The 13,351-nt window shown below is 39.8% G+C and overlaps 1 protein-coding gene across 1 annotated transcript in view; it reads right to left on the bottom strand.

The window, feature by feature from the left end:
* Positions 1–1,502: 1,502 nt before the first annotated feature.
* Positions 1,503–13,351, bottom strand: part of LOC131027989 (uncharacterized) — a 119,763-nt gene continuing 107,914 nt past the window's right edge. Inside the window, exons 11-16 of the mRNA XM_057958093.2 lie at positions 12,801–13,347; positions 11,952–12,590; positions 11,173–11,686; positions 10,684–10,924; positions 5,406–5,561; positions 1,503–4,339 (exon numbers count right to left, since the gene is read on the bottom strand). Coding sequence (XP_057814076.1) covers positions 1,778–4,339; positions 5,406–5,561; positions 10,684–10,924; positions 11,173–11,686; positions 11,952–12,590; positions 12,801–13,347 — 4,659 coding nt within the window. The 3' untranslated portion in view covers positions 1,503–1,777. The remainder of the gene's footprint in view (positions 4,340–5,405; positions 5,562–10,683; positions 10,925–11,172; positions 11,687–11,951; positions 12,591–12,800; positions 13,348–13,351) is intronic.

The raw sequence follows: 13,351 nt of genomic DNA, 5'->3' as shown, positions 1-13,351 counted from the left end.
TGGGGATGTAAGTGAACACTAGCAAAACCAAGGTCATGATCTTCACATTGAAGAGAAAAAAGGTCCGTAGAGAATTTGTTTTTGAGGGCAACCTCTTACAAATGGTTAATGAATAAAAATTACCTTGGTCTAGAATTCCACAATAAACTCAACTGGGAAACATGTAGAGCAAAAAGGATTCAAGGAGGTTGGAAAACCTTATACTCACTTCATAATAGATGTAAGAGAGCTGAACTATGGGATTGGAAAACTAAGAAAACTCTTTTTGGGCTTTTTGTGGTTCCAATGGTATTATAAGGATGTGAAGTATGGGGCAACAACACTTCAACAAGAAAATGGAAACAAATAGAAAGATTACAAAAACATTTAATTACGGCTAGCCTCAAGATTAAGTCATCTATCCCGTACGAGATTGTCCTAGCGGAGACAAAGACTCCCTATTCAGCATCAACTATGTTCTGGTTGCTAAGTTACTTAAGGAGGTACGAAAACATGGAGGTACATCCCTGGCCAAATTTGGCGGTGGTAGAAAGACTAGACAGAAGGAATGGCACATGGATGAAGCAAAACATTAAGTGGATGAATAAATGGGGCATTAACCTAAGTGATTGCCCAAATAACAATGGAGAAATAAAGCACAAGACAAATTCAAAGAAAACATGTGGAGAGGTCAAATAAGGAGGAAAAAGGAATACTATATCAAACATTTCAATCCCTCACATTACCATACACAAGAATTGTATAGGAATGGACATAAAGTGGAAGGCAAAAATGTTAATTGCTCAAATAAGTATCAGTTCACACCAACTTAGATGTGAAACGAGGAGATGGATGATACCCAAAGAGGATTGGGAAGATAGAAGATGTAGATATTGCACCCAAGGGGCAAAATGACATTACATCATATGGAGAGTCCAGCCTAGAATGACATTCGGATCAATTATGTTGAGACATTAATTGTAGACACCTTGAATAATCTATTTGCCGAAGAAAAGATAACAAGAGTTGCAGATTTCCTAATCAAGATACACAGCAGAAGATTCAAATTGCAAAAGGAGAAAGAGGTTTAACAGTCACGATTTTCCGTTTGCGTCTATTGGGCTTCGCATGCTTTGCTAGCTATCCGTGTGTCCCATAGGCTGTTTGGCCTCATGAATGTTATTAAAAACATTCATTCATTCCAACCATGTATTCTATTAAACATTTCCCATAGATGAATAAATTCACATATACATACACATGTATATACACAATTATGTATGTGTCTACACATATCTAATCCAAATGCAATATTTAGCATTTTGCTTTGACCAGCCATGATAAATGTGACTTTAGTCTTGCAGAATTTTACAGCACATTTTTTAGCCCAGTTAATATAATTAAGGCAATTATGACAAGTTTATGTGGGCAGTATTACCGTGGTCCAAAAACGGTAATTTATCTCCACACTATAACACATCTCTTTGAAGAACCCTATTGTTTCTTTTAATAATTATCAATCCAGTGCCATAACCTGTATTCTATTGAGAGATAAATGAACGTGACAGAACAAGTTTCCTGAAACACTCATTTTATCGGAGTCTTATAGACAATTTAATGCATTATCAAACATCATGAATTTAAAAACGTGGGAAAAAAACACCCCCAAGTGATAATCCTGCAGAATTGCTATAAATTATATAACAACTAATGTGGTGCATCCAGAGTGCTCTGTACAAATTAGACACAAACATAAGGTATTAAAGAATTATATGCACAGGATTATTTCTTATCTATATTAAAGCCAGGGTTGCCATCCAACCCAAATCCGACCAAGAAGATTAATATCGGTAGCCTGATCAATTAGACAGTCTACTTGTTCCTGTATAGATTCACACACAGTTCTTTGGATCCGAGCCCGGATGTTATGTTCAGGACTGCCACGGACAATTTTCTCCAGATCAGATAGGTAGGGCTTGCTGAAATGGACTGAGGAATGGAGCTCAGATATGGTGATATCTGCTGGGTTCCAAAAATTAAGTTTACGATGAGCATTTTCAACCTTAAGTGCCACATGTTTTTGCTCATGTGAACTTACTTGACGAGGTTGGCTTTCAGAACCACCACCTGAAAATTCTGGCTGCTGCAAGGCTGCAGTTTTCATGGCCTCATTTTTCCAGTCAACCAATGGCTCGTTCACAAAAATATCCAGTATAGCAGAAATAATTTCACGATTTGCATGCAGTGCTGATAATGTACGAACCATGTCATTCCTAAGTAGTCCAATAGAATCTAATGGCAAAAGTAAATTTATGAACTGAGAAGTAAGCCTGAATGGTATTAGTTCAGGAACTGGCAAAAGAATAACACCTGTACCAAAGCTGTACCCAAAATCAATAGGAACAAGCATTCCATTTTTTGTGTCCATTAGAAAATTGGACAGGTGTCTATCTCCAACTCCAGCAATGTAACCACAGATACTCAAGACAGATAAGCTTTGAACAAACTGAGATCGTAATGCAAGAAAAGATTCAGCACTAGTTGCCAGCCTTGAAATGCCAATTTTGAGGGCATCCCAAGGTAACTGAGACATCAAAGCAGTCATTTTCTGTATGACTTCATCTGCTCCAACATTTCTGTACATATTTGTGTAGCTTTCAGACACATTTTTTGAAGCTCCTTTTTTTCCGATCCACTCATGGTACTGGGTGCGCACGTGCATCAGAAGACCCACTGGAGTATTCCTTCCCTGTCTTGAACCCTGTTGCACAGCATTTGGCAGTTTATGCATTAACCCATCCTTAATGACATCTTCCAAAACGGTTGTCCCCTCAACAAATTGCATAATGCCACACTGTTTTGATATCGGAATGACAGCATATGTTCGTAAAGAGAGCTTCCTCTTAGCACAAGAAGAGTCCCTGAGCAAGACTGTATTCATGACATCAAACAGCTGCTCAATCCTCTGGTCAAGTCTTAAGTCCTCTCCTCCCTTCACTACAAACTTGAAGTCCTGCTCATCTGACCCTCGCATTTTCAAAATCTTAGGTCGCTGTTTGGAGCTCAAAGACTGCAATGTCTGATCAAAGCTCATCAGTTTTACATGAGAAATAGGTTCCGGCTTCTTAAAACTGCTGTAATTTCCAGGGATTTCTATAACGGTTTTGCTATGTTCTTCCTTATCATACGCTAATGAATAAGATCCATCAAAATCTGCCATCCATTTTGAAAGAGAGCTTAAGCTGATCTTTCCAACCTGCAAGTTCTTTTGACTGTTTGTCAGATTTATCATGACATCTTTTAAAGCCTCAGTTAAATGCCCTTCATCCATGGATTTAAGTTTGCTTCCATTCTCACCTAATGCCTTCAAAATTCTTTTTGAATAATCACGGGCAAACTTGAGATTATACTCCCCTGACTTTCTATTGTCATCCATCATACATCTCACATCCAAACTGTCTTCAAAAATGTCATGAAATGCTCTCTGAGCTCCCTTTCTATCTCCTACACTTAGAAGGCTTTTCAAAAGTGTAAGGCCATTCCGTAAACGCTGCTCTGGGAATGTGAGGTCCTCAAGAGCACGAGTAAATCCCTTCATAATTGGATTGCTCAAAAGTGTTTCCAGTCTTTTTGTTCTTTCTTGCCCCAAAGTTCCAAAATCTGATCTGCTGACACTGAAAGAAAAATATAAAGCTTGTGGATAATATTGAGCAATCTCTTCCAGCAAGCCCACAAGAATTTCTCCTTCATCTCTGTCAACAACAGCAAGCATCTGAGGTATCCAGGCTATAAACAACCAACATGGTGTGCCCTTCATTTGTGCTCTGAATTCTGAATGTGTTTCTTTGTAATGACCTAGCATAGTTAACACTCTTGCAATGCCATGCTGAACTTGCATTGAATTATCCAACTGTACAGCCTTCATTATGTATTTTACAATAATGGAGGGGTACACAGACGAATGTGGCAGTCCGGTCACAGGATTCCCCTCTTTGATTCGAGATTGGACTTGGCTTCCCCACTGGCCATATTTTGTAGAAGTGAGAAGCTCATCACAGAAGAATGCAAACTTAAGGAAAACTTTAGCAAGCCTTTTAGGTGAAAACAGGTTGTCTTTTTCAAGATGTCCAATAGTTGCAACTTCCCCAAGCAAGCCTGAATATGTCATGTATGCAGAACTTAGTAATGAAATGCAGTTTTCAACAGCCCTTGAGCTACTATGATCTACTGTCAAAACCTTTAATGAAACTTGTGCTAGCTGAGATGTTACATCTCCTTTGAGCAACTTCAAACCAGTTTGCCAACTTATTTGGGTTCGATATTTTTGTTTTTCAGCAGTGGTAGTGACATACTCACGAACCTGCAATAAGCATCATTTTTTTATGCTATGATGGAGAACATATAAATGAGAAATATGTACGAAAGACTCTTTAGCATAATCAGCTTTTTCAAGCTAGAAATTAGCAGCAGGAAACGTAGAGAGAAGAAAAGGGAATGCTTATATACTTTATAGTTGCTATAATTGAGCATGGATGTTATTCAGAAAATGCAATTAGTAGCACGTTGCTCATAAATGTCAAGGAAAACATTTGTTAGAAACTCTTAAAATGGAAAGCTTCTTTTCTAAAATTGGCACAAGGTCATAACAACTGTAGAGAAGGAACAGAAACAATGAGAATAGTGAATACTTTATATTAGCAAAGGGTTTTAAACAGAAAATTACAGAAAATGCATTTATCAGTGCACTCTATGTCGAGAACTAGCAGGCCAGAAAACATAAATTAGACTATTCTCAATTATTGGATGTAAAGTTGGCAACTTAAGGCTTTTTGAAATTTTCTGTCTCTCAAATCTAACAGATCGGAGTTTCATTTCAACAAGGTGTGGATATCTGACTAGATTATCCATAATCTTTAGCACCTAATTATCTTAGAAACCATTGCTAATAGGCCTCTAAAATGGGATTCTGAGGATAACATTCCAATACAAATACCACATTCTCATGATTAATTTGGAGGAATGAGGCAAAAATCTGTAAATTTTTCAAGGTCCCCAACATTAACTTTAGTGATATGGTTGAAAATTATGGCACCGATGCTTTACATCTCTTATGAATTGATTTTTGGGGGCCTAATGTTCAGATTGTATATTTCTATTTTGAGAGCCTCAAAAGGTTTGACAAAATTATTAGATCGAGTCTATAAAATTTTTATTATCTCAAGTAATACATGCTTTTATAGAACCATCTGGTTGAATAACCCTATTTTTAATATGTTCTTCATCACCAACAAATTATGGCACAGTACTTCGGTTTAAATATCCAGCCACAACAAACATATTATTCAGGGCAGTTAGAACTAAATCTACAAACATTAATACTGACCACTTATCTGATTCTTTAAGTACAAAAATAACAGCACACCAACCTGGTGAAGCATCTTGATTGCCTCATAGGAATTCACAGTTGATTCACGGTCTGCTTGAAGACATCTTAGCTTCACAAGTGCCTTGAAAAATTTGAAATCCAGCTTCTCTGCTTTCGAAGAGCCCTCAATTACTGCCATATACTGATTCATGTATCCCTGAGGAAGAAACCACAGATAACGTTCATTAATTATGCTGAGGACATTAACAACTCCAGCTTACCTTACTCCATAAGCTGTAGATAGAGAAGCCAGGTCAACGTATATAGAATAAAGGAAAATTGACTCCCTCTTACTAAAACAATGATTTGACTAATAAACAAGGGATTGAAAAAAAATAATGAAAAAATGATAATAACAAATCCAATGTGCCATCACTAACTGAACAATGACTTACAGAAATATAATGGCAAGCAAGGAAAAGCTGTAGTGAATAGATTATTGAATGCATTCAAGTTCCTTGCATTTATGCAGTAGCAAGCCAGAAATGAATAGGTTCTAGAACTTAAACAAATGTCTATAATCCAATGCTCCACCAGAAACCTCCAATATGAACCTCTTGTTGGGTTTGCAGCGATAAGACTAATGGACTTTCACTGTTCACAGGAAAAGGGTGTTTCCTCTTCTAAATGCTCAGGTTATTAGTATCTTAGCAGCAGTGACTGGTGTGTATCCCTGTTGGACATCTTCCCAAGCAGCTCAGTTTCGAGCTTGGGTGAAATCATGGGATTGTGTTTGACCCTTGAGCCTCCATATCTCAAAAATAACATCAACAATCTTGCCAAGGCAAAAGATGTGTCCACAATCTTGCTTTTTCTTCTATTGCTGTCATGTTGCAATGCAGATTGAGTTGATGCACCAATATGATATACCACTCAATACAGATCCATTTAACAACCTACGAGAAGAAACACAAGATGGGGACAATTTACCATATTTTAGAGTATTCAGTGGGTGGATATCATGGTCGAAAAGGAAACAATGCTTGATTTCGACCTTAATCGCTGAGGAAGAACTTCGGTAAAACCCTCGGCATTTATTAGAGGATTTGGGGAATACGACTTTGTTTCTAATTTGCATTGGCATCTATGCTCAATTTTAAGTAATACGTGGGCATTCCTCTTGGCCTAGAAGGGTATGACGGGATTATTTTTGGCCTGGAAGGTATGAAGACCAGAAATGACTTCATTTTCGCCTTCCAAAACACTGGAATCGGAAGCTACGAGAGCTAAGGCGATTATTTTCGGGACTATTTTTTGGGCTTTTCGGGGATGGAAGGCACGATAGGAGCTACTCCATCCCACGGCCCTTTCTCTCTCTGGTTCAGGCAAGTAGAACCGGGGTCCCCTGTGTTGGCGGCATTATTGTGCACGAAACTAAGACTAGTTAATTATGTGTAATTGTTTTGGTTAGTTGGCAACCGAGGGGTGGCAGTTGCGGTGCGACGGTTGGCGCTCGCACCCCCTCGGTATCTTTATATACTTCGGAATGTAACTTGCAAGACAGAATTATTATGAATAGAAGAATACCTCTTATACTTTGTCTGATATTTACGGCATTATTCTGCATTATGTGCTTTATGTTTTAAGTTATTCACCCGAGAGGGCAAACATTTGGCGCTGTTGCCTAGACGCACTCGGGAACGAAAGACGCGGATGGCACACAGACGCGATGGGCCTACCCGTCGGTGAGATGAACCCAGAGGTCGACGATGCGCCCACGGAACAATCAGCGAAGGGAAAATTGAACCCTGTAATAATCCCGACACAATGTTGAGATAAATTGTGGCTGAAAGGAAAAATAATAAAAGTTTTTTTTTTTTTTTTGTGTGTACATGGCGTGTGCTTGCTATTGTACGAAAGTGATTTATGCCCAATGTATTAAATAAAGATAGAAATAAAAAAAGCAGAAACGAACGAGTGGGAGGTCGCGTAGAGGGCCTTGATTCTGGAGCAACAAGTAGAACAAAGGCGTAGGCTAAGGCAGCTTGCTGAGGGACGACCGGCCGAGGGGTTGCTCGAAGAGAACCCAGGAGGTGTCACGAAGGTTGTGGAGGCAGAGATAGACGGAGAGAAGTACACTCTCTACATTGTCGTAGGGTTGCCCGAAGGGAACCTAGGAGTCACGGAGGGTGCCGAAGGCGAACTCTACAGTTCGCCTCAATACCACCACCGTAGGGTAAGAAGCCGCGAAGAGTTGGTGGAACAAACAAGGCGAAATCTAAACTTGATCGACGCTACCAGAGACCTACTATAGAATTTGTCCATTTCGGAGGACAATCGGAGGGAGACGACCGAAGGTGACGGTACGGCCGACGGTGCCGAGGGAGCACAAGGGTACCGTACGGAAGGCAATTTGTTCGGTTCGGGGTCAACAACCTTCTCCGGAGGACCCACGAGTGGAGGGTCAGGTGCAGGAGGTGGAGGCGGAGGTGGAGGATCACCAGGTACAAGCACACAAGGCACCAGAGGAGCGAGACCGAGCGGTGGGATGGCCAGTAAACAAAAGTTGCCGAAGTTCAACGTGCGACATTGGTAGAGCCTCTGATGGCCGACGGGAGTCACCCCACGACGATAGTAGTGGTTGTAGGGACAACAGCTGGGGAGATGGCGGTACCACCGGAACTTCCTGGAGGAGTGATCGCCCTTCACAGCAGGATATGAGCGCATGGCTGAGCCGGTTCAAGTTGGCACCAATAGCCCCCATTGGAACAGTAGTCCTTTCTCCGAGGCGTGAGCAGAGTCCGCATGAGATTGTGGATCTAGTCGGCGATGGTTCGCCAGAGCCTACGCGGAGTGAACAGAGGGACCACTCACCCATCCGCGATTTGATGTTGAGCCCTACGCAGGAGGCGTCCACCCCGAGTTTCCCTGAGACTTCCCTCGAGGCTATGGAGGAGCAGGATATAGTAGCATCCCTGAGAAGGGATGGCGACAAGGAATTAGAGTAGTTTTTGGCAGATATGGCTGTGGAAGCCAGACGGGTGGTAGCCTCAGTGTGGTCTCAAGACGAGGCCCGAGCAGATGCTGAGTTGGAGCGATTGCTGGAGTTTATGAGGGACAGGTGCACGACCCGCTTTGCTCAGTGCTTTGAGTCTGGGGGATGGCCTACCACAGAGACCTTGCAGATGTTGGAGAATTGGGGCCTTCAGGAGCAGGTTGGCGAAACCAACAGAGAGGCATTGTTGAGGCAAATTGAGCAATCCTTCTGGGAAACTTACTATGAGTTGCGGAGGAAGCAAAATATTGGCAACAGTGCAGAGACCCAATGCAGGGAGGCCGTACTAGCACGGGAGGAGTTGGCTAGTAGGCTCCAGTAGACGGAGGAGCTCCACAACGAGCACTTGGCTCGGGCGACAGCCGCATGGGATGCCGAATGAGCTACCTTGGAGACAGTGCTAGCCGGAGAGAGGATGACTAAGGGCACCTTGGAGGCACAGTTGGCGGAAGTGCAAGAAGACAGGTCTATGTTGGAGAACCGACAGAGTAGCGCTTTGGAGCAGGTGGACCAGAAAGATAAGGAAGTTTTGGAAGCCACATTGATGGTGAAAACAACGATGGAACGCCAGATGGTGGCTGAGCGAGACCTCAAGTTGCGGACGGACCAAGTCTACGAGTTACGTGCTCGCCTGACCGCTGCCCCCTCTCCACCAGGGACGCTTCCCCAACCCCCTCCTTAGTTTTTCTGATGTGTATATTGTATAGGTTGCATTATCTCCGTTTTTGTTGTTAGTCGCCTGGAGACAACTTTTCTTTTTGGGGGGGATGATGTTGGCGGCATTATTGTGCACGAAACTAAGACTAGTTAATTATGTGTAATTGTTTTGGTTAGTTGGCAACCGAGGGGTGGCAGTTGCGGTGCGACGGTTGGAGCTTGCACCCCCTCGGTATCTTTATATACTTCGGAATGTAACTTGCAAGACAGAATTATTATGAATAGAAGAATACCTCTTATACTTTGTCTGATATTTACAGCATTATTCTGCATTATGTGCTTTATGTTTTAAGTTATTCACCCGAGAGGGCAAACACCTTGTCAGAGACGGGGTCTGGCGTGAACACAACACTACTGAAATTCATCCTTAGAGCTCAATTCTCCAATTGCTGATGTAAAAACAAATCAATGAATGCCAAAATGAAACCACCTCATGTTACTTTATTGCCTTCCAACACTAATCGAACCTTTTAGGGTTTTCTCCTTTACTTTGACGAAGTTATTTTGTAATTTATATCTCCCTTAAGTAGTTCAATCGGCTTGAGGGTCTAATTCATCATTAATAAAGTGCCCACCTTTTAAAAGAACTTAACAACTCCTAGGGGGACATGCCATGGGGGGTTTTTAAGTTATATTTTATTTTAACTTTATAATATAAAATTATAAAGCTACTTTATTATGGCTTTTAATTATTTCTATAAATAGCCACCATAACATAAAATTACCCGTTTTAGCCATGGATGGCTTTCTATTTTTAGCAAAAAGGTGACTTAGCCATAAATAACATTATTTGCTCAAGGATGAAGACAACCAACTACCAAACTGTAGCGTGTAAGTCCTTCCCTGCCTAGAGTAACATCTCCTATCCATTGGATTTGCCGATGGAGATGGATAATAGGCAAATCTCAACACCTGAGTGATCAACTAGGAAAGAGGGGACATAACAAAATGACAACTGGTATTTTACAATAAAAATTTGACAGAAAGTATTTAAGTTTAAAACAGAGATCGAAAGGCTAATAGCTACCAATTTGACTATCTAGATATGATTTCCTATTGTAAAAAAATTTCTATTAGTAGAAAGAGGTACATAAAGATTTGGTAATACATACGAATATGATTATCTCTGATCATTTAATTAAATATAGTAGCTTATATGTGACTGTCTTATCAAACACACCATCCTTATAGAGAAGAAGCAGAAAATTAAGTCAAGGGCATAAGATAGGCTTTCATGTATACTGCAAGAAAAAGGTTATATATCCAAGCGATATAAACATTAGGGCAGCTGATTTTCTAATAGGTAACAAAAAGAAAATATAGAAAAAAAAATCAATTGACGAAAAGATAATTTATTCTACATAGGTCACATTGTAATTGAATATAGGGAAGCTGTTTGAGAGCAGATCGTACGAACAATATATCAAAAAGGTTCTCTACTTTTCTAATTTTGTTAATGTATATCAAAATCCTTCAATAACATTTATACTTGAATATTTCCATGTTATACTAAAATTATGTAGAAACACAAGATCAGTTTTCCAACAAGCTAAAACATTATCATTACCTGTGCTGCATCATATGAACCTTGTTTCATCAATCCTCTGGCAGCCTGAAAAAAGATACAAGCGTGTTCTGAACCCAAATCAGCACCCAGAAGCCTGGTAGAATTTTCATTGTCTGCATGTTTTCTTACAAGATCTTGAGACTTCTGAATATACAGGAGCCTATTTTGTACAATGTCATCCCAAGCCTCAACATCATCAAACTCAGCTGTGGGCCAACGATTCCGCCACAATGCAAGCAAGCTAAAAGGAAAAAACAGTAATCCAAAACTTAACATTCTGGGAAACACAAACACCAATAATGGAAAACTGATCTCAAGCAAACACCAACAAATTTCAGGCAGCCAGCTTTACTGATAATTTTCAGTTTTAAGTGACAAAGTAAGCCCAAACACATCAACAATAACATCATATTATTATGTATCTCAAAGAACAACTCACTAGATCAAACTAGGACTCAATATAGGAAACTCTAGGCATGACATACAAACCTCTGCAATTGAACCCTTACACTTGTAACTGGGATCACCTCAATGAATTCATCCAGTTCTACGATACGCTGAAGCTGCCTTACTAGTAGATGTCTGCTCACAGTTGCAAGAGGATGAATGGATGACCAATGCCTTATGAAACTGTCAAAACCCTTTTGAATGTAAAATTTGGCAAGGTCAAACTGATCGTTTATTACAGCTAAAGTTGCAAGCTCTACACTGAACTCATCATATAACAACTCTCTTTTTGTAGCATTTTCAAGTGCACCCTGTACAAAATCTGTTAATAATGAACTGTATGTTGGTAACTTAAGAGATCCCTTGATGAAAAGATATAGATAAGGATCTTGTATGCCTGAAGACCACAATATCTGAAAGTCAGGTTCTTCTAATGCCTCTTTATTAATCTGAAGGAGTGTGTCCTCCATTACATCTTGCCACCGATTCAAGTCTACCAAACACTGCAAGCGCTGGTTGTACCACAAATCTTGTTCTACACTAGTGATATCAATACCTGCAAGTATATAGAAATTGACAGTGTTGCTTTACATGAGTTAGAGGTTCGCAAAAGATTGAAAATTCAAGCCAAATAAAAAAGCACGTGCATTCTTTTCCCATTAGGACACAATTTCAGGTGCTTTCCTTCCTTGCCTATAAAGTGAGAGATTTTTCTTCTTATATAGAATGCTTAGCTAATATATAAGTTCTCTGAGGTTATATAATATGCATTAATTTATGAATAAAATAAAGAAACAAAGAATAAGATAATATATGCACACCTTCAGTATTTGCCCCTTCAAATTGATTGATTGCATTGTCATAAAGCTGAAGAGCTTTGTTAGAATCCCCATGCAACTGAGACTCCAAAGCATGTCCAGTTATTGCTGCCTTGGTAAGGCTTGTTTTGTAAATAGAAAGGACCACATCATGTTCTCCAATTGACTCATACAACTTCACAAGCTCTAACCAAGCTTCAATGACAGAATTTTCCTTACGAACTTTTCTTGTTGGTCCACAATGCCTCTTTATACTGGCTTTATGCACCTCATCTGCAGGTGTTTCATGTAAAATTGCATTTTCTAAAAAAAGGATTCCAGTATGAAAATTTCTTGACTTTTGAGAAGCAGAACCAACAATTTTTGGCTGTATCCAAGACTCCTTAGTCTCCAAACAAATATCCATTGCACAGCCAACAAATGATGCTCCATTTCTAGTCCTCTTCAATGCTGCCTCAATGCCATCTCTTACTGTATGTTTCAATTCATGCTCTGCTTTGTGCAGTTCGTCAGGATGTAGAGAATATATAGACTGGCAAAGGACAACAAGGAAGAGCCTAGAAAACACATTATCTTTCTCAGATAAAATTGACAGAGGAATTATAACATCCTTGTATGCAATTTCGATGTCTGGAAGTTCCCCTGAATCAAAAGAAAATGAAGAAATAATTTCATCATGCAATGCATCAAGAATATATCCAACAAACAAATCTTTAATGTGGATATGTCACATACATATGAAAACAAGTAATTTTATGATTTTTTATCTTTTGCACTTATTACAACAGGAGAAAACCTTGAAAGTTTTAAGTATAATAAGTTTAGAACACTAAAATGCAAAACTTCACCCACCTATCCGATATTTCCTCATCATTTGCACCTTGTTTGCTCGTTCCAGAGATTGCTGTGACAACTGGGATTGCCTTCTGCGTGCAGCATTTATTGCATTGATTTTAGCTTGAGAATTTGCAAGGCTGGATTGTAAAATTCGGCGTTTTAGTGTGGTGCCTTTATCAATTAAAGTTCCTCCTTGTTGAAAGCTGTCTACACTACTATTTCCTTCATATTGTGAAAGTGCAAAAAGGGAACTTCCCGCTTGTACATCTCCAGTTATAGAACTCTGTGTCTGTGAAAGTGATAGAAGTTGTGATGGTACATATGTTGCACGTATGATGTTTTGACTTTGGGCCTTGCCTTTGGTATCAACACTACCTGAGCCTTGAATGGTATTATCAAGTGAATTTAGATTAGTTAGCTGTGTTTGTGTTTCTGAAAAGAGAGGAGTCATTGGCAGTGTTCCACCTAACCAAGATGTGTTAATAGTGTACTCAAAGAATTCACAATCAGAAAGCGGAGCATTGAATACTGGACGCCCAAAATCAACTGATTCTTCACAAAGCTGG

The sequence above is a fragment of the Cryptomeria japonica genome, chromosome 5, assembly GCF_030272615.1.
Source record: "Cryptomeria japonica chromosome 5, Sugi_1.0, whole genome shotgun sequence".
Classification (NCBI taxonomy): Eukaryota; Viridiplantae; Streptophyta; class Pinopsida; order Cupressales; family Cupressaceae; genus Cryptomeria; species Cryptomeria japonica.
Note: the sequence above shows the minus strand (reverse complement) of the source record. Positions and strands in the feature narration are given on the sequence as shown.